At 44.8% G+C, this 23,176-nt stretch overlaps 1 protein-coding gene across 1 annotated transcript in view; it reads left to right on the top strand.

The window, feature by feature from the left end:
• LOC124140220 (von Willebrand factor D and EGF domain-containing protein-like) overlaps positions 1 to 23,176 on the top strand; it is a 78,067-nt gene that overhangs the window by 39,150 nt on the left and 15,741 nt on the right. Inside the window, exons 10-12 of the mRNA XM_046507663.2 lie at positions 8,158 to 8,243; positions 8,478 to 8,541; positions 9,152 to 9,346. Of these exons, the coding sequence (XP_046363619.2) occupies positions 8,158 to 8,243; positions 8,478 to 8,541; positions 9,152 to 9,346 (345 nt within the window). The remainder of the gene's footprint in view (positions 1 to 8,157; positions 8,244 to 8,477; positions 8,542 to 9,151; positions 9,347 to 23,176) is intronic.

Here is a 23,176-nt window from a genome sequence, read left to right as displayed (position 1 = left end):
TATCTCCTGTACATCTGTGAGTGTATCTCCTGTACATCTGTGTGTATCTCCTGTACATCTGTGAGTGTATCTCCTGTACATCTGTGTGTATCTCCTGTACATCTCTGTGTGTATCTCCTGTACATCTGTGTGTGTGTCTCCTGTACATCTGTGTGTGTATCTCCTGTACAGCTGTGTGTATCTCCTGTACATCTGTGTGTGTGTGTGTATCCCCGTTACATCTGTGTGTGTGTATCTCCTGTACATCTGTGTGTATCCCCGTTACATCTGTGTGTGTGTATCTCCTGTACATCAGGGTGTGTATCTCCTGTACATCTGTGTGTGTATCTCCTGTACATCTGTGTGTGTATCTCCTGTACATCTCTGTGTGTATCTCCTGTACAGCTGTGTGTATCTCCTGTACATCTGTGTGACTTTCCTGTACATCTGTGTGTATCACCTGTGCATCTGTGTGTGTATCTCCTGTACATCTGTGTGTATCTCCTGTACATCTGTGTGACTCTCCTGTACATCTGTGTGTATCACCTGTGCATCTGTGTGTGTATCACCTGTGCATCTGTGTGTGTATCTCCTGTACATCTGTGTGTATCTCCGTTACATCTGTGTGTATCTCCTGTACATCTGTGTGACTCTCCTGTACCTCTGTGTGTATCACCTCTGCATCTGTGTGTGTATCACCTGTGCATCAGTGTGTGTATCTCCTGTACATCTCTGTGTGTATCTCCTGTACATCTGTGTGTATCTCATGTACATCTGTGTGACTCTCCTGTACATCTGTGTGTATCACCTCTGCATCTGTGTGTGTATCACCTGTGCATCTGTGTGTGTATCTCCTGTACATCTGTGTGTGTGTGTGTATCTCCGTTACATCTGTGTGTGCATCTCCTGTACATCTGTGTGTGTATCTCCTGTACATCTCTGTGTGTATCTCCTGTACATCTGTGTGTGTGTCTCCTGTACATCTGTGTGTATCTCCTGTACATCTGTGTGTGTGTGTGTATCTCCGTTACATCTGTGTGTGTATCTCCTGTACATCTGTGACTGTATCTCCTGTACATCTGTGTGTATCTCCTGTACATCTGTGTGTGTATCTCCTGTACATCTGTGTGTATCTCCTGTACATCTCTGTGTGTATCTCCTGTACATCTGTGAGTGTATCTCCTGTACATCTGTGTGTATCTCCTGTACATCTCTGTGTGTATCTCCTGTACATCTGTGTGTGTGTCTCCTGTACATCTGTGTGTATCTCCTGTACATCTGTGTGTGTGTGTGTATCTCCGTTACATCTGTGTGTGTATCTCCTGTACATCTGTGAGTGTATCTCCTGTACATCTGTGTGTATCTCATGTACATCTGTGTGTGTATCTCCTGTACATCTGTGTGTATCTCCTGTACATCTGTGTGTGCATCTCCTGTACATCTGTGTGTGTGTATCTCCTGTACATCTGTGTGTGTGTCTCCTGTACATCTGTGTGTATATCCTGTACATCTGTGTGTGTGTGTGTATCTCCGTTACATCTGTGTGTGTATCTCCTGTACATCTGTGAGTGTATCTCCTGTACATCTGTGTGTATCTCATGTACATCAGTGTGTGTATCTCCTGTACATCTGTGTGTATCTCCTGTACATCTGTGTGTGTATCTCCTGTACATCTGTGTGTGTATCTCCTGTACATCAGTGTGTATCTCCTGTACATCTGTGTGTATCTCCTGTACATCTGTGTGTGTGTATCTCCTGTACATCTCTGTGTGTATCTCCTGTACATCTCTGTGTGTATCTCCTGTACATCTGTGTGTATCTCCTGTACATCTGTGTGTGTGTATCTCCTGTACATCTCTGTGTGTATCTCCTGTACATCTGTGTGTATCTCCTGTACATCTGTGTGTGTGTATCTCCTGTACATCAGTGTGTATCTCCTGTACATCTGTGTGTGTATCTCCTGTACAACTGTGTGTGTATCTCCTGTACATCAGTGTGTATCTCCTGTACATCTGTGTGTATCACCTGTGCATCTGTGTGTGTATCACCTGTGCATCTGTGTGTGTATCTCCTGTACATCTGTGTGTATCTCCGTTACATCTGTGTGTATCTCCTGTACATCTGTGTGACTCTCCTGTACCTCTGTGTGTATCACCTCTGCATCTGTGTGTGTATCACCTGTGCATCAGTGTGTGTATCTCCTGTACATCTCTGTGTGTATCTCCTGCACATCTGTGTGTATCTCATGTACATCTGTGTGACTCTCCTGTACATCTGTGTGTATCACCTCTGCATCTGTGTGTGTATCACCTGTGCATCTGTCTGTGTATCTCCTGTACATCTGTGTGTGTGTGTGTATCTCCGTTACATCTGTGTGTGCATCGCCTGTACATCTCTGTGTGTATCTCCTGTACATCTCTGTGTGTATCTCCTGTACATCTGTGTGTGTGTCTCCTGTACATCTGTGTGTATCTCCTGTACATCTGTGTGTGTGTGTGTATCTCCGTTACATCTGTGTGTGTATCTCCTGTACATCTGTGAGTGTATCTCCTGTACATCTGTGTGTGTATCTCCTGTACATCTGTGAGTGTATCTCCTGTACATCTGTGTGTGTATCTCCTGTACATCTGTGTGTGTATCTCCTGTACATCTGTGTGTGTATCTCCTGTACATCTGTGTGTGTATCTCCTGTACATCTGTGAGTGTATCTCCTGTACATCTGTGTGTATCTCCTGTACATCTCTGTGTGTATCTCCTGTACATCTGTGTGTGTGTCTCCTGTACATCTGTGTGTATCTCCTGTACATCTGTGTGTGTGTGTGTATCTCCGTTACATCTGTGTGTGTATCTCCTGTACATCTGTGAGTGTATCTCCTGTACATCTGTGTGTATCTCATGTACATCTGTGTGTGCATCTCCTGTACATCTGTGTGTGTGTATCTCCTGTACATCTGTGTGTGTGTCTCCTGTACATCTGTGTGTATCTCCTGTACATCTGTGTGTGTGTGTGTATCTCCGTTACATCTGTGTGTGTATCTCCTGTACATCTGTGTGTGCATCTCCTGTACATCTGTGTGTGTGTATCTCCTGTACATCTGTGTGTGTGTCTCCTGTACATCTGTGTGTATCTCCTGTACATCTGTGTGTGTGTGTGTATCTCCGTTACATCTGTGTGTGTATCTCCTGTACATCTGTGAGTGTATCTCCTGTACATCTGTGTGTATCTCATGTACATCAGTGTGTGTATCTCCTGTACATCTGTGTGTATCTCCTGTACATCTGTGTGTGTGTATCTCCGGTACATCTGTGTGTGTATCTCCTGTACATCTGTGTGTGTATCTCCGGTACATCTGTGTGTGTATCTCATGTACATCTGTGTGTGTGTATCTCCGGTACATCTGTGTGTGTATCTCCTGTACATCTGTGTGTGTATCTCCTGTACATCTGTGTGTGTATCTCCTGTACATCTGTGTGTGTGTGTATCTCCTGTACATATGTGTGTGTGTCTCCTGTACATCTGTGTGTATCTCCTGTACATCTGTGTGTATCTCCTGTACATCTGTGTGTATCTCCTGTACATCTGTGTGACTCTCCTGTACATCTGTGTGTATCACCTGTGCATCTGTTGTGTATCTCCTGTACATCTGTGTGTATATCATGTACATCTGTGTGCCTCTCCTGTACATCTGTGTGTATCACCTGTGCATCTGTGTGTGTATCACCTGTGCATCTGTGTGTGTATCTTCGTTACATCTGTGTGTGCATCTCCTGTACATCTGTGTGTGTATCTCCTGTACATCTCTGTGTGTGTCTCCTGTACATCTGTGTGTATCTCCTGTACATCTGTGTGTGTATCTCCTCTACATCTGTGTGTATCTCCTGTACATCTGTGTGTGTATCTCCTGTACATCTGTGTGTGTGTATCTCCTGTACATCTGTGTGTATCTCCTGTACATCTGTGTGCGTGTATCTCCTGTACATCTGTGTGTATCTCCTGTACATCTGTGTGTATCTCCTGTACATCTGTGTGTATCTCCGTTACATCTGTGTGTATCTCCTGTACATCTGTGCGTGTATCTCCTGTACATCTGTGTGTATCTCCTGTACATCTGTGTGTGTATCTCCTGTACATCTGTGTGCGTGTATCTCCTGTACATCTGTGTGTATCTCCTGTACATCTATGAGTGTGTATCTCCTGTACATCTGTGAGTGTGTATCTCCTGTACATCTGTGTGTGTATCTCCTGTACATCTGTGTGTGTATCTCCTGTACATCTGTGTGTGTATCTCCTGTACATCTGTGTGTGTATCTCCTGTACATCTGTGTGTGTATCTCCTGTACATCTCTGTGTGTATCTCCTCTACATCTGTGTGTATCTCCTGTACATCTGTGTGTGTATCTCCTGTACATCTGTGTGTGTGTATCTCCTGTACATCTGTGTGTATCTCCTGTACATCTGTGTGCGTGTATCTCCTGTACATCTGTGTGTATCTCCTGTACATCTGTGTGTATCTCCTGTACATCTGTGTGTATCTCCGTTACATCTGTGTGTATCTCCTGTACATCTGTGCGTGTATCTCCTGTACATCTGTGTGTATCTCCTGTACATCTGTGTGTGTATCTCCTGTACATCTGTGTGCGTGTATCTCCTGTACATCTGTGTGTATCTCCTGTACATCTATGAGTGTGTATCTCCTGTACATCTGTGAGTGTGTATCTCCTGTACATCTGTGTGTGTATCTCCTGTACATCTGTGTGTGTATCTCCTGTACATCTGTGTGTGTGTATCTCCGGTACATCTGTGTGTGTATCTCCTGTACGTCTCTGTGTGTATCTCCTGTACATCTGTGTGTATCTCCTGTACATCTGTGTGTGTATCTCCTGTACATCTGTGTATGTATCTCCTGTACATCTGTGTGTGTGTATCTCCTGTACATCTGTGTGTGTGTATCTCCTGTACATCTGTGTGTGTGTGTGTATCTCCTGTACATCTGTGTGTGTATCTCCTGTACATCTGTGTGTGTGTCTCCTGTACATCTGTGTGTATCTCCTGTACATCAGTGTGTGTATCTCCTGTACATCTGTGTGTGTGTCTCCTGTACATCTGTGTGTATCTCCTGTACATCTCTGTGTGTATCTCCTGTACATCTGTGTGTATCTCCTGTACATCTGTGTGTGTGTATCTCCTGTACATCAGTGTGTATCTCCTGTACATCTGTGTGTGTATCTCCTGTACAACTGTGTGTGTATCTCCTGTACATCAGTGTGTATCTCCTGTACATCTGTGTGTGTATCTCCTGTACAACTGTGTGTGTATCTCCTGTACATCTGTGTGTGTATCTCCTGTACATCTGTGTGTGTATCTCATGTACATCTGTGTGTGTATCTCATGTACATCTGTGTGTGTGTATCTCCTGTACATCTGTGTGTGTATCTCCTGTACATCTGTGTGCGTGTATCTCCTGTACATCTGTGTGTATCTCCTGTACATCTGTGTGTATCTCCTGTACATCTGTGTGTGTATCTCCTGTACATCTGTGTGTGTGTCTCCTGTACATCTGTGTGTATCTCCTGTACATCTGTGTGTATCTCCTGTACATCTGTGTGTATCTCCTGTACATATGTGTGTGTATCACCTGTACATCTCTGTGTGTATCTCCTGTACATCTGTGTGTGTGTGTATCTCCTGTACATCTGTGTGTGTGTGTGTATCTCCAGTACATATGTGTGTGTATCTCCTGTACATCTGTGTGTGTATCTCCTGTACATCTGTGTGTATCTCCTGTACATCTGTGTGTATCTCCTGTACATCTGTGTGTATCTCCTGTACATCTGTGTGTATCTCCTGTACATCTGTGTGTGTGTGTGTATCTCCTGTACATCAGTGTGTGTATCTCCTGTACATCTGTGTGTGTATCTCCTGTACATCTGTGTGTGTATCTCCTGTACATCTGTGTGTGTATCTCCTCTACATCTGTGTGTATCTCATGTACATCTGTGTGTGTATCTCCTGTACATCTGTGTATGTATCTCCTCTACATCTCTGTGTGTATCTCCTGTACATCTGTGTGTGTATCTCCTGTACATCTCTGTGTGTATCTCCTGTACATCTGTGTGTGTATCTCCTCTACATCTCTGTGTGTATCTCCTGTACATCTGTGTGTGTATCTCCTGTACATCTCTGTGTGTATCTCCTGTACATCTCTGTGTGTATCTCCTGTACATCTCTGTGTGTATCTCCTGTACATCTCTGTGTTTGTCTCCTGTACATCTGTGTATGTATCTCCTGTACACCAGTGTGTGTATCTCCGGTACATCTGTGTGTGTATCTCCTGTACATCTCTGTGTGTGTCTCCTGTACATCTGTGTGTGTATCTCCTGTACATCTGTGTGTGTATCTCCTGTACATCTCTGTGTGTATCTCCTGTACATCTGTGTGTGTATCTCCTCTACATCTCTGTGTGTATCTCCTGTACATCTGTGTGTGTATCTCCTGTACATCTCTGTGTGTATCTCCTGTACATCTGTGTGTGTATCTCCTCTACATCTCTGTGTGTATCTCCTGTACATCTGTGTGTGTATCTCCTGTACATCTCTGTGTGTATCTCCTGTACATCTCTGTGTGTATCTCCTGTACATCTCTGTGTGTATCTCCTGTACATCTCTGTGTGTGTCTCCTGTACACCAGTGTATGTATCTCCGGTACATCTCTGTGTGTATCTCCTGTACATCTCTGTGTGTATCTCCTGTACACCAGTGTATGTATCTCCGGTACATCTCTGTGTGTATCTCCTGTACATCTCTGTGTGTGTCTCCTGTACATCTGTGTATGTATCTCATGTACATCTGTGTATGTATCTCCTGTACATCTCTGTGTGTATCTCCTGTACACCAGTGTATGTATCTCCTGTACATCTCTGTGTGTATCTCCTGTACATCTCTGTGTGTGTCTCCTGTACATCTGTGTATGTATCTCCTGTACATCTGTGTGTATCTCCTGTACGTCTGTGTGTATCTCCTGTACACCAGTGTGTGTATCTCCTGTACATCAGTGTGTGTATCTCCTGTACATCTGTGTGTGTATCTCCGGTACATCTGTGTGTGTATCTCCTGTACATCTGTGTGTATCTCCTGTACATCTGTGTGTATCTCCTGTGCATCTGTGTGTGTATCTCCTCTACATCTGTGTATGTATCTCCTCTACATCTGTGTGTATCCCCTGTACATCTCTGTGTGTATCTCCTGTACATCTGTGTGTGTGTATCTCCTGTACATCTCTGTGTGTATCTCCTGTACATCAGTGTGTGTATCTCCTGTAAATATGTGTGTGTATCTCCTGTACATCTCTGTGTGTATCTCCGGTACATCTGTGTGTGTATCTCCTGTACATCTGTGTGTGTATCTCCTGTACATCTCTGTGTGTATCTCCTGTACATCTGTGTGTGTATCTCCTGTACATCTGTGTGTGTATCTCATGTACATCTGTGTGTGTATCTCCTGTACATCTGTGTGTGTATCTCCTGTACATCTCTGTGTGTATCTCCTGTACATCTCTGTGTGTATCTCCTGTACATCTGTGTGTGTATCTCCTGTACATCTGTGTGTGTATCTCCTGTACATCTGTGTGTGTATCTCCTGTACATCTGTGTGTGTATCTCCTGTACATCTCTGTGTGTATCTCCGGTACATCTGTGTGTGTATCTCCTGTACATCTCTGTGTGTATCTCATGTACATCTGTGTGTGTGTATCTCCTGTACATCTGTGTGTGTATCTCCTGTACATCTGTGTGTGTATCTCCTGTACATCTGTGTGTTTGTATCTTCTGTACATCTGTGTGCGTGTGTATATCCTGTACATCTGTGTGTATCTTCTGTACCATCTGTGTGTATCTTCTGTACCATCTTTGGGTGTGTGTATCATACATGACACCATGGTTTTGTTGGTAACATAAACGACACTTGGGTTGACATAAACGACACCGCGGTTGGTGACATATACGACATCGTAGTTGGTAACTTTACGACACCCTGGTTGGTAACATACAGGATACTCTTTTGGGTAACATACGTGCCACTTTGGTTGGTAACATTTACAAACGTGTGGTTGATAACATACATAACACTGTGTTTGGTAACATATACGGAACTGTGACTGGTAACGTGTTTTCTGTTGCACAGGTGCAGCTTACTAAGAACACAAAAATAATAGAAAAGAAATCCTGCCATGCGGTCAACGACCCCCACATGAAGACATTTGACGGAAGGTGAAAACCCAACATAACATCTCAATAAATTTAAAAATCAACTGCAAATGAAAACTTTGATTTGTTTAAAATAGACATGACCTATGGCGGCATAACACTCTACTTAGCGTATAATTTGCAATACTATTAACTCGGAAGGAAAACTTGGAAAAACACGCGCTTATAGTCGTGTCAGTTACTGTTGGTTCTTGGCCAACCCGTTTTTTTGTATACGATTTTTATCCAACATTTCAGTACATATGAACTCCAATATCAAGGCGTGTTCACGCTGTACCAGCACAAAAGCCTTCCTGTGGAGGTATGTAATGATATAAATGAACTTTCGTCATCTTTCATGACCAGCCTATTGAAGCCACTGTAATAATAAAATAGTGCCAATACCATGCCACGTAAACAACGGAATATTAAATCATATCGTGGCTAGCTACTCTTCATTAGCATATATTTGCATATATTTGCATAACAAAATATTCATAAATGGATCAGCGGGTTGATTGGGTGTGTTTTGAATGGATTATTTCCCTACTGCTACTTTCACCATGTTTCGCGAGGGGCGGTCGGGTAGCCCAGTGGTTAAAGCGTTCGCTCGTCACGCCGAAGACCCGGGTTCGAATCCCGACATGGGTACAATGTGTGAAGCCCATTTCCGGTGTCCCCCGCCGTGATATTGCTGGAATATTGCTAAAAGCGGCGAAAACCAAACTCACTCACTCACTCACCCATGTTTCCCGAATGAATTATTTTCATCCAGTCAGCATTATTTTACAAATCTAAGAGAAGCCCACTCATCCTTTTCTAAAAGGTTTCATCAGCGATTAAACTACATCCACTGCATCCGTTTCACATTTTTAAAAGAAGAAAAGCGTATCTTATCGTTCGAATATTATTTTCATTGAAACTATGTCCAGGTTCAGCTACAGACAGCTGTTTGTTCACCGGGCAGCACAGCATTTTGTAATTGTGGCGTTGCAGTGCGAGCAGGCAAAACGGTCTTCGAGTTCAACAGGTGCAATGGTCAGTCAACGATCTGGACACTGGAGTACACGCTGTGTGGGGACGGCGGAGATGTTCTTCAGGTCAAGAGAAAGGGTCCCGAATACAAGGTAAAAACGGGATATCAAAAGACACAAGCGTGAGATTACATTAATCACCCGACATTATTCTGCCAACCTTTTCAGAGTGTAAACAGTAATAGCAGGTGTCTTAAGTGTAAAAAGTACAGCCAAACAGCTTCAGTGAGATGTGTGATGTCACTTAAACTGAACGTCATGGTAACCGATGATGTCACAATGGCCTGCACTGTGATGCAGTTTCATTGTAGCGATATCTCCTGGGAGGTCGGCTTTGTTTCCTGCAAAGAATGGTTTGGTTTGGTTTGTTGTTTTACGCCGCACTCAGCAATATTCCAGCTATATGACAGCGGTCTGTAAATAATCGAGTCTGGACCAGACAATCCAGTGATTTACATCATGAGCATCGATCCACGCAATTGGGATCGATGACATGCATCAACCAAGTCAGCGACCCTGACCACCCGATCCCGTTAGTCGCCTCTTACGACAAGCATAGTCGCCTTTTACGACAAGCATGGGTTGCTGAAGACCTATTCTACACCGGATCTTCACGGGTCCCTGCAAAGAATGGATCATTTTGGAGATATAGAGGACTATTTTGGAGATATAGAGGATATTTCATGTGTCTCTTGAAATTTCATGTTTCTCTCATCGAGTGACGGTGAGAATGGAGGCGTAGCCACGGTGTAAATATCTCTCTTTCACCCCTCACGAGATGGGAGAAACATGATATTTTACGAGACACATGGAATATCCTATTTATTCTATGGGGAGGTCGGGTAGCCTAGTGGTTAAAGCGTTCGCTCGTCACGCCGAAGACCCGGGTTCGATTCCCGACATGGGTAAAATATGTGAAGCCCATTTCTGGTGTCCCCCGCCGTGATATTGCTGGAATATTGCTAAAAGCGGCGTAAAACCAAACTCACTCACTCACTCACTATTTATTATATACTTTTTGTGTAGTTGTCCACCGGAAATTTTATTATTTCATAACATATGTAAAACCTTGAAACCTAAATTCTCCCTACCCAACACAAAAGGGTGGTTCATCACCTCTTGTATTTGCAACTAAAAAAGTAGTTTCGTGTTTACAAAATCTTAAAAAATATAAAACAAAAGTAACAATTATTATTTAGGGCACGAAAATTCTGTATCATACATATAGATATGATTATATACAAAATCAACTTTAGCACAAAATGTACTTGAAAACCACAAACCGCTGTTGGAAGTGAAAGAATACACGCTGGTCAAGTAACAAAAATGGCGCTTTGCTAAACGAACAGTCTCGATTGGAGAGTTAAGTGAGAAATTTACAGTTTAAAACAAAACGTTTTCAAGAGAATAACAAACAGCGATATTAACTCAATAAATGGTTATCCGTCTTTATTTTGTCTTATCAAAGTGGAACTAACGTTAAAAGGAAGTCAACAGTGTGTGTACGGGTTGGAACTTACGATAAAGGGAGACAATTTGAGAGGAGATCGCTCTTGTATGAGAAAAGTTCCGTCAAAGTGTTATTTTCACAGCAGTGAAATATCAAGTGTTGTGTTCACTGCAATGAAAATATCACTTTTCTATGGAATACTGTAAGGGACATTCTCGCGATCTCGACCTTTGAAAACGAGCTAAATATGCCCAAAACACGAGAATGCGAGATCTCGAGAAAGTCCCTTACAGTATTCCATACTTTTCACAACTTGGAAAACATATGTTTTAAATGAAGAGTAGCTTAACTGTGTTAACTGTGTCTGCGCAGTGCGCTGTATGCCTGGAGGCGGCTTTAGAATACAGTACCACAACCTTTCGTGATCTCACGATCTCTGCCCCTAAGTCACATGTCGGAAAGACAATCAACCGGTTTTCGTGAGAATCCGTCGGACGCGCACTCGCAACTTCCGGATTTTTAGTCCGACAGCTAACCGACTGAGCTACGTCTACACTGTTAAACTCAGTGCAAATTTACCTAGTCATGCCTATGACTTTGCGGAACTGAACGGAAAGGGTCGAATAGATGACGGACACTTATGATTATTACGGATAGGCAGTCATGCCTAAGACTTTACTGAACTGAACGGAAAGGGTCGAATAGATGACGGACACTTATGATTATTACGGATAGGCAGTCATGCCTAAGACTTTACGGAACTGAACGGAAAGGGTCGAATAGATTACGGACACTTATGTTTATTACGGATAGGCAGTCATGCCTCAGACTTTGCGGAACTGAACGGAAAGGGTCGAATAGATGACGGACACTTATGATTATTACGGATAGGCAGTCATGCCTCAGACTTTACGGAACTGAACGGAAAGGGTCGAGTAGATGAAGGACACTTATGTTTATTACGGATAGGCAGTCATGCCTCAGACTTTGCGGAACTGAACGGAAAGGGTCGAATAGATGACGGACACTTATGATTATTACGGATAGGCAGTCATGCCTAAGACTTTGCGGAACTGAACGGAAAGGGTCGAGTAGATGACGGACACTTATGATTATTACGGATAGGCAGTCATGCCTTAGACTTTGCGGAACTGAACGGAAAGGGTCGAATAGATGACGGACACTTATGATTATTACGGATAGGCAGTCATGCCTCAGACTTTGCGGAACTGAACGGAAAGGGTCGAATAGATGACGGACACTTATGATTATTACGGATAGGCAGTCATGCCTCAGACTTTACGGAACTGAACGGAAAGGGTCGAGTAGATGAAGGACACTTATGTTTATTACGGATAGGCAGTCATGCCTCAGACTTTGCGGAACTGAACGGAAAGGGTCGAATAGATGACGGACACTTATGATTGTTACGGATAGGCAGTCATGCCTAAGACTTTGCGGAACTGAACGGAAAGGGTCGAGTAGATGACGGACACTTATGATTATTACGGATAGGCAGTCATGCCTTAGACTTTGCGGAACTGAACGGAAAGGGTCGAATAGATGACGGACACTTATGATTATTACGGATAGGCAGTCATGCCTCAGACTTTGCGGAACTGAACGGAAAGGGTCGAATAGATGACGGACACTTATGATTATTACGGATAGGCAGTCATGCCTCAGACTTTGCGGAACTGAACGGAAAGGGTCGAATAGATGACGGACACTTATGATTGTTACGGATAGGCAGTCATCCCTCAGACTTTGCGGAACTGAACGGAAAGGGTCGAATAGATGACGGACACTTATGATTGTTACGGATAGGCAGTCATGCCTCAGACTTTGCGGAACTGAACGGAAAGGGTCGAATAGATGACGGACACTTATGATTGTTACGGATAGGCAGTCATCCCTCAGACTTTGCGGAACTGAACGGAAAGGGTCGAATAGATGACGGACACTTATGATTGTTACGGATAGGCAGTCATGCCTCAGACTTTGCGGAACTGAACGGAAAGGGTCGAATAGATGACGGACACTTATGATTGTTACGGATAGGCAGTCATGCCTCAGACTTTACGGAACTGAACGGAAAGGGTCGAATAGATGACTGACACTTATGTGTATTACGGATAGGCAGCCATGCCTCAGACTTTGCGGAACTGAACGGAAAGGGTCGAATAGATGACGGACACTTATGTTTATTACGGATAGGCAGTCATGCCTCAGACTTTGCGGAACTGAACGGAAAGGGTCGAATAGATGACAGACACTTATGATTATTACGGATAGGCAGTCATGCCTAAGACTTTGCGGAACCGAACGGAAAGGGTCGAATAGATGACGGACACTTATGTTTATTACGGATAGGCAGTCATGCCTCAGACTTTGCGGAAATGAATGGAAAGGGTCGAGTAGATGACGGACACTTATGATTATTACGGATAGGCAGTCATGCCTCAGACTTTGCGGAACTGAACGGAAAGGGTCGAATAGATGACGGACACTTATGATTGTTACGGATAGGCAGTCATGCCTAAGACTTTGCGGAACTGAACGGAAAGGGTCGAATAGATGACGGACACTTATGATTATTACGGATAGGCAGTCATGCCTCAGACTTTGCGGAACTGAACGGAAAGGGTCGAATAGATGACGGACACTTATGTTTATTACGGATAGGCAGTCATGCCTCAGACTTTGCGGAACTGAACGGAAAGGGTCGAATAGATGACGGACACTTATGATTATTACGGATAGGCAGTCATGCCTCAGACTTTGAGGAACTGAACGGAAAGGGTCGAATAGATGACGGACACTTATGATTGTTACGGATAGGCAGTCATGCCTCAGACTTTACGGAACTGAACGGAAAGGGTCGAATAGATGACGGACACTTATGATTATTACGGATAGGCAGTCACGCCTCATACTTTGCGGAACTGAACGGAAAGGGTCGAATAGCTGACGGACACTTATGATTATTACGGATAGGCAGTCATGCCTAAGACTTTACGGAACTGAACGGAAAGGGTCGAGTAGATGACGGACACTTATGTTTATTACGGATAGGCAGTCATGCCTCAGACTTTGCGGAACTGAACGGAAAGGGTCGAGTAGATGACGGACACTTATCTTTATTACGGATAGGCAGTCATGCCTCAGACTCTACGGAACTGAACGGAAAGGGTCGAATAGATGACGGACACTTATGATTCTTACGGATAGGCAGTCATGCCTCAGACTTTGCGGAACTGAACGGAAAGGGTCGAATAGATGACGGACACTTATGATTGTTACGGATAGGCAGTCATGCCTAAGACTTTGCGGAACTGAACGGAAAGGGTCGAATAGATGACGGACGCTTATGATTATTACGGATAGGCAGTCATGCCTCAGACTTTGCGGAACTGAACGGAAAGGGTCGAATAGATGACGGACACTTATGTTTATTACGGATAGGCAGTCATGCCTCAGACTTTGCGGAACTGAACGGAAAGGGTCGAATAGATGACGGACACTTATGATTATTACGGATAGGCAGTCATGCCTCAGACTTTGCGGAACTGAACGGAAAGGGTCGAATAGATGACGGACACTTATGATTGTTACGGATAGGCAGTCATGCCTAAGACTTTGCGGAACTGAACGGAAAGGGTCGAATAGATGACGGACACTTATGATTGTTACGGATAGGCAGTCATGCCTCAGACTTTGCGGAACTGAACGGAAAGGGTCGAATAGATGACGGACACTTATGATTGTTACGGATAGGCAGTCACGCCTCAGACTTTGCGGAACTGAACGGAAAGGGTCGAGTAGATGACGGACACTTATGATTATTACGGATAGGCAGCCATGCCTAAGACTCTACGGAACTGAACGGAAAGGGTCGAGTAGATGACGGACACTTATGTTTATTACGGATAGGCAGTCATGCCTCAGACTCTACGGAACTGAACGGAAAGGGTCGAGTAGATGACGGACACTTATGTTTATTACGGATAGGCAGTCATGCCTAAGACTTTACGGAACTGAACGGAAAGGGTCGAGTAGATGACGGACACTTATGTTTATTACGGATAGGCAGTCATGCCTAAGACTTTACGGAACTGAACGGAAAGGGTCGAGTAGATGACGGACACTTATGTTTATTACGGATAGGCAGTCATGCCTCAGACTCTCGGAACTGAACGGAAAGGGTCGAATAGATGACGGACACTTATGATTATTACGGATAGGCAGCCATGCCTCAGACTCTACGGAACTGAACGGAAAGGGTCGAGTAGATGACGGACACTTATGTTTATTACGGATAGGCAGTCATGCCTCAGACTCTACGGAACTGAACGGAAAGGGTCGAATAGATGACGGACACTTATGTTTATTACGGATAGGCAGTCATGCCTCAGACTTTACTGAACTGAACGGAAAGGGTCGAGTAGATGACGGACACTTATGTTTATTACGGATAGGCAGTCATGCCTCAGACTCTAAGGAACTGAACGGAAAGGGTCGAGTAGATGACGGACACTTATGTTTATTACGGATAGGCAGTCATGCCTCAGACTCTACGGAACTGAACGGAAAGGGTCGAGTAGATGACGGACACTTATGTTTATTACGGATAGGCAGCCATGCCTCAGACTCTACGGAACTGAACGGAAAGGGTCGAGTAGATGACGGACACTTATGTTTATTACGGATAGGCAGTCATGCCTCAGACTCTACGGAACTGAACGGAAAGGGTCGAATAGATGACGGACACTTATGTTTATTACGGATAGGCAGTCATGCCTAAGACTTTACTGAACTGAACGGAAAGGGTCGAGTAGATGACGGACACTTATGTTTATTACGGATAGGCAGTCATGCCTCAGACTCTACGGAACTGAACGGAAAGGGTCGAGTAGATGACGGACACTTATGTTTATTACGGATAGGCAGCCATGCCTCAGACTCTACGGAACTGAACGGAAAGGGTCGAATAGATGACGGACACTTATGTTTATTACGGATAGGCAGTCATGCCTCAGACTTTACGGAACTGAACGGAAAGGGTCGAATAGATGACGGACACTTATGTTTATTACGGATAGGCAGTCATGCCTCAGACTCTACGGAACTGAACGGAAAGGGTCGAGTAGATGACGGACACTTATGTTTATTACGGATAGGCAGTCATGCCTCAGACTCTACGGAACTGAACGGAAAGGGTCGAATAGATGACGGACACTTATGATTCTTACGGATAGGCAGTCATGCCTCAGACTTTGCGGAACTGAACGGAAAGGGTCGAATAGATGACGGACACTTATGATTGTTACGGATAGGCAGTCATGCCTAAGACTTTGCGGAACTGAACGGAAAGGGTCGAATAGATGACGGACACTTATGATTATTACGGATAGGCAGTCATGCCTCAGACTTTGCGGAACTGAACGGAAAGGGTCGAATAGATGACGGACACTTATGTTTATTACGGATAGGCAGTCATGCCTCAGACTCTAAGGAACTGAACGGAAAGGGTCGAGTAGATGACGGACACTTATGTTTATTACGGATAGGCAGTCATGCCTCAGACTCTAAGGAACTGAACGGAAAGGGTCGAGTAGATGACGGACACTTATGTTTATTACGGATAGGCAGTCATGCCTCAGACTCTACGGAACTGAACGGAAAGGGTCGAGTAGATGACGGACACTTATGTTTATTACGGATAGGCAGCCATGCTTCAGACTCTACGGAACTGAACGGAAAGGGTCGAGTAGATGACGGACACTTATGTTTATTACGGATAGGCAGTCATGCCTCAGACTCTACGGAACTGAACGGAAAGGGTCGAATAGATGACGGACACTTATGTTTATTACGGATAGGCAGTCATGCCTCAGACTTTACGGAACTGAACGGAAAGGGTCGAATAGATGACGGACACTTATGTTTATTACGGATAGGCAGTCATGCCTCAGACTCTACGGAACTGAACGGAAAGGGTCGAGTAGATGACGGACACTTATCTTTATTACGGATAGGCAGTCATGCCTCAGACTCTACGGAACTGAACGGAAAGGGTCGAATAGATGACGGACACTTATGATTCTTACGGATAGGCAGTCATGCCTCAGACTTTGCGGAACTGAACGGAAAGGGTCGAATAGATGACGGACACTTATGATTGTTACGGATAGGCAGTCATGCCTAAGACTTTGCGGAACTGAACGGAAAGGGTCGAATAGATGACGGACGCTTATGATTATTACGGATAGGCAGTCATGCCTCAGACTTTGCGGAACTGAACGGAAAGGGTCGAATAGATGACGGACACTTATGTTTATTACGGATAGGCAGTCATGCCTCAGACTTTGCGGAACTGAACGGAAAGGGTCGAATAGATGACGGACACTTATGATTATTACGGATAGGCAGTCATGCCTCAGACTTTGCGGAACTGAACGGAAAGGGTCGAATAGATGACGGACACTTATGATTGTTACGGATAGGCAGTCATGCCTAAGACTTTGCGGAACTGAACGGAAAGGGTCGAATAGATGACGGACACTTATGATTGTTACGGATAGGCAGTCATGCCTCAGACTTTGCGGAACTGAACGGAAAGGGTCGAATAGATGACGAACACTTATGATTGTTACGGATAGGCAGTCACGCCTCAGACTTTGCGGAACTGAACGGAAAGGGTCGAGTAGATGACGGACACTTATGATTATTACGGATAGGCAGCCATGCCTAAGACTCTACGGAACTGAACGGAAAGGGTCGAGTAGATGACGGACAATTATGTTTATTACGGATAGGCAGTCATGCCTCAGACTCTACGGAACTGAACGGAAAGGGTCGAGTAGATGACGGACACTTATGTTTATTACGGATAGGCAGTCATGCCTAAGACTTTACGGAACTGAACGGAAAGGGTCGAGTAGATGACGGACACTTATGTTTATTACGGATAGGCAGTCATGCCTAAGACTTTACGGAACTGAACGGAAAGGGTCGAGTAGATGACGGACACTTATGTTTATTACGGATAGGCAGTCATGCCTCAGACTCTCGGAACTGAACGGAAAGGGTCGAGTAGATGACGGACACTTATGATTATTACGGATAGGCAGTCATGCCTCAGACTCTACGGAACTGAACGGAAAGGGTCGAATAGATGACGGACACTTATGTTTATTACGGATAGGCAGTCATGCCTCAGACTTTACTGAACTGAACGGAAAGGGTCGAGTAGATGACGGACACTTATGTTTATTACGGATAGGCAGTCATGCCTCAGACTCTAAGGAACTGAACGGAAAGGGTCGAGTAGATGACGGACACTTATGTTTATTACGGATAGGCAGTCATGCCTCAGACTCTACGGAACTGAACGGAAAGGGTCGAGTAGATGACGGACACTTATGTTTATTACGGATAGGCAGCCATGCCTCAGACTCTACGGAACTGAACGGAAAGGGTCGAGTAGATGACGGACACTTATGTTTATTACGGATAGGCAGTCATGCCTCAGACTCTACGGAACTGAACGGAAAGGGTCGAATAGATGACGGACACTTATGTTTATTACGGATAGGCAGTCATGCCTAAGACTTTACTGAACTGAACGGAAAGGGTCAAGTAGATGACGGACACTTATGTTTATTACGGATAGGCAGTCATGCCTCAGACTCTACGGAACTGAACGGAAAGGGTCGAGTAGATGACGGACACTTATGTTTATTACGGATAGGCAGCCATGCCTCAGACTCTACGGAACTGAACGGAAAGGGTCGAATAGATGACGGACACTTATGTTTATTACGGATAGGCAGTCATGCCTCAGACTTTACGGAACTGAACGGAAAGGGTCGAATAGATGACGGACACTTATGTTTATTACGGATAGGCAGTCATGCCTCAGACTCTACGGAACTGAACGGAAAGGGTCGAGTAGATGACGGACACTTATGTTTATTACGGATAGGCAGTCATGCCTCAGACTCTACGGAACTGAACGGAAAGGGTCGAATAGATGACGGACACTTATGATTCTTACGGATAGGCAGTCATGCCTATGACTTTGCGGAACTGAACGGAAAGGGTCGAATAGATGACGGACACTTATGATTGTTACGGATAGGCAGTCATGCCTAAGACTTTGCGGAACTGAACGGAAAGGGTCGAATAGATGACGGACACTTATGATTCTTACGGATAGGCAGTCATGCCTCAGACTTTGCGGAACTGAACGGAAAGGGTCGAATAGATGACGGACACTTATGATTGTTACGGATAGGCAGTCATGCCTAAGACTTTGCGGAACTGAACGGAAAGGGTCGAATAGATGACGGACGCTTATGATTATTACGGATAGGCAGTCATGCCTCAGACTTTGCGGAACTGAACGGAAAGGGTCGAATAGATGACGGACACTTATGTTTATTACGGATAGGCAGTCATGCCTCAGACTTTACTGAACTGAACGGAAAGGGTCGAGTAGATGACGGACACTTATGTTTATTACGGATAGGCAGTCATGCCTCAGACTCTAAGGAACTGAACGGAAAGGGTCGAGTAGATGACGGACACTTATGTTTATTACGGATAGGCAGTCATGCCTCAGACTCTACGGAACTGAACGGAAAGGGTCGAGTAGATGACGGACACTTATGTTTATTACGGATAGGCAGCCATGCCTCAGACTCTACGGAACTGAACGGAAAGGGTCGAGTAGATGACGGACACTTATGTTTATTACGGATAGGCAGTCATGCCTCAGACTCTACGGAACTGAACGGAAAGGGTCGAATAGATGACGGACACTTATGTTTATTACGGATAGGCAGTCATGCCTAAGACTTTACTGAACTGAACGGAAAGGGTCGAGTAGATGACGGACACTTATGTTTATTACGGATAGGCAGTCATGCCTCAGACTCTACGGAACTGAACGGAAAGGGTCGAGTAGATGACGGACACTTATGTTTATTACGGATAGGCAGCCATGCCTCAGACTCTACGGAACTGAACGGAAAGGGTCGAATAGATGACGGACACTTATGTTTATTACGGATAGGCAGTCATGCCTCAGACTTTACGGAACTGAACGGAAAGGGTCGAATAGATGACGGACACTTATGTTTATTACGGATAGGCAGTCATGCCTCAGACTCTACGGAACTGAACGGAAAGGGTCGAGTAGATGACGGACACTTATGTTTATTACGGATAGGCAGTCATGCCTCAGACTCTACGGAACTGAACGGAAAGGGTCGAATAGATGACGGACACTTATGATTCTTACGGATAGGCAGTCATGCCTCAGACTTTGCGGAACTGAACGGAAAGGGTCGAATAGATGACGGACACTTATGATTGTTACGGATAGGCAGTCATGCCTAAGACTTTGCGGAACTGAACGGAAAGGGTCGAATAGATGACGGACACTTATGATTATTACGGATAGGCAGTCATGCCTCAGACTTTGCGGAACTGAACGGAAAGGGTCGAATAGATGACGGACACTTATGTTTATTACGGATAGGCAGTCATGCCTCAGACTTTGCGGAACTGAACGGAAAGGGTCGAATAGATGACGGACACTTATGATTATTACGGATAGGCAGTCATGCCTCAGACTTTGCGGAACTGAACGGAAAGGGTCGAATAGATGACGGACACTTATGATTGTTACGGATAGGCAGTCATGCCTAAGACTTTGCGGAACTGAACGGAAAGGGTCGAATAGATGACGGACACTTATGATTGTTACGGATAGGCAGTCATGCCTCAGACTTTGCGGAACTGAACGGAAAGGGTCGAATAGATGACGGACACTTATGATTGTTACGGATAGGCAGTCACGCCTCAGACTTTGCGGAACTGAACGGAAAGGGTCGAGTAGATGACGGACACTTATGATTATTACGGATAGGCAGCCATGCCTAAGACTCTACGGAACTGAACGGAAAGGGTCGAGTAGATGACGGACAATTATGTTTATTACGGATAGGCAGTCATGCCTCAGACTCTACGGAACTGAACGGAAAGGGTCGAGTAGATGACGGACACTTATGTTTATTACGGATAGGCAGTCATGCCTAAGACTTTACGGAACTGAACGGAAAGGGTCGAGTAGATGACGGACACTTATGTTTATTACGGATAGGCAGTCATGCCTAAGACTTTACGGAACTGAACGGAAAGGGTCGAGTAGATGACGGACACTTATGTTTATTACGGATAGGCAGTCATGCCTCAGACTCTCGGAACTGAACGGAAAGGGTCGAGTAGATGACGGACACTTATGATTATTACGGATAGGCAGCCATGCCTCAGACTCTACGGAACTGAACGGAAAGGGTCGAGTAGATGACGGACACTTATGTTTATTACGGATAGGCAGTCATGCCTCAGACTCTACGGAACTGAACGGAAAGGGTCGAATAGATGACGGACACTTATGTTTATTACGGATAGGCAGTCATGCCTCAGACTTTACTGAACTGAACGGAAAGGGTCGAGTAGATGACGGACACTTATGTTTATTACGGATAGGCAGTCATGCCTCAGACTTTACTGAACTGAACGGAAAGGGTCGAGTAGATGACGGACACTTATGTTTATTACGGATAGGCAGTCATGCCTCAGACTTTACTGAACTGAACGGAAAGGGTCGAGTAGATGACGGACACTTATGTTTATTACGGATAGGCAGTCATGCCTCAGACTCTAAGGAACTGAACGGAAAGGGTCGAGTAGATGACGGACACTTATGTTTATTACGGATAGGCAGTCATGCCTCAGACTCTACGGAACTGAACGGAAAGGGTCGAGTAGATGACGGACACTTATGTTTATTACGGATAGGCAGTCATGCCTCAGACTCTACGGAACTGAACGGAAAGGGTCGAATAGATGACGGACACTTATGTTTATTACGGATAGGCAGTCATGCCTCAGACTTTACTGAACTGAACGGAAAGGGTCGAGTAGATGACGGACACTTATGTTTATTACGGATAGGCAGTCATGCCTCAGACTTTACTGAACTGAACGGAAAGGGTCGAGTAGATGACGGACACTTATGTTTATTACGGATAGGCAGTCATGCCTCAGACTTTACTGAACTGAACGGAAAGGGTCGAGTAGATGACGGACACTTATGTTTATTACGGATAGGCAGTCATGCCTCAGACTCTAAGGAACTGAACGGAAAGGGTCGAGTAGATGACGGACACTTATGTTTATTACGGATAGGCAGTCATGCCTCAGACTCTACGGAACTGAACGGAAAGGGTCGAATAGATGACGGACACTTATGTTTATTACGGATAGGCAGCCATGCCTCAGACTCTCGGAACTGAACGGAAAGGGTCGAGTAGATGACGGACACTTATGATTATTACGGATAGGCAGCCATGCCTCAGACTCTACGGAACTGAACGGAAAGGGTCGAGTAGATGACGGACACTTATGTTTATTACGGATAGGCAGTCATGCCTCAGACTCTACGGAACTGAACGGAAAGGGTCGAATAGATGACGGACACTTATGTTTATTACGGATAGGCAGTCATGCCTCAGACTCTCGGAACTGAACGGAAAGGGTCGAGTAGATGACGGACACTTATGATTATTACGGATAGGCAGCCATGCCTCAGACTCTACGGAACTGAACGGAAAGGGTCGAGTAGATGACGGACACTTATGTTTATTACGGATAGGCAGTCATGCCTCAGACTCTACGGAACTGAACGGAAAGGGTCGAATAGATGACGGACACTTATGTTTATTACGGATAGGCAGTCATGCCTCAGACTTTACTGAACTGAACGGAAAGGGTCGAGTAGATGACGGACACTTATGTTTATTACGGATAGGCAGTCATGCCTCAGACTTTACTGAACTGAACGGAAAGGGTCGAGTAGATGACGGACACTTATGTTTATTACGGATAGGCAGTCATGCCTCAGACTTTACTGAACTGAACGGAAAGGGTCGAGTAGATGACGGACACTTATGTTTATTACGGATAGGCAGTCATGCCTCAGACTCTAAGGAACTGAACGGAAAGGGTCGAGTAGATGACGGACACTTATGTTTATTACGGATAGGCAGTCATGCCTCAGACTCTACGGAACTGAACGGAAAGGGTCGAGTAGATGACGGACACTTATGTTTATTACGGATAGGCAGTCATGCCTCAGACTCTACGGAACTGAACGGAAAGGGTCGAATAGATGACGGACACTTATGTTTATTACGGATAGGCAGTCATGCCTCAGACTTTACTGAACTGAACGGAAAGGGTCGAGTAGATGACGGACACTTATGTTTATTATGGATAGGCAGTCATGCCTCAGACTTTACTGAACTGAACGGAAAGGGTCGAGTAGATGACGGACACTTATGTTTATTACGGATAGGCAGTCATGCCTCAGACTTTACTGAACTGAACGGAAAGGGTCG

The sequence above is a fragment of the Haliotis rufescens genome, unplaced genomic scaffold, assembly GCF_023055435.1.
Source record: "Haliotis rufescens isolate VD_foot unplaced genomic scaffold, xgHalRufe1.0.p SCAF_15, whole genome shotgun sequence".
NCBI classification, from domain to species: Eukaryota; Metazoa; Mollusca; class Gastropoda; order Lepetellida; family Haliotidae; genus Haliotis; species Haliotis rufescens.
This window is presented reverse-complemented; position numbering and strand designations above follow the sequence as displayed.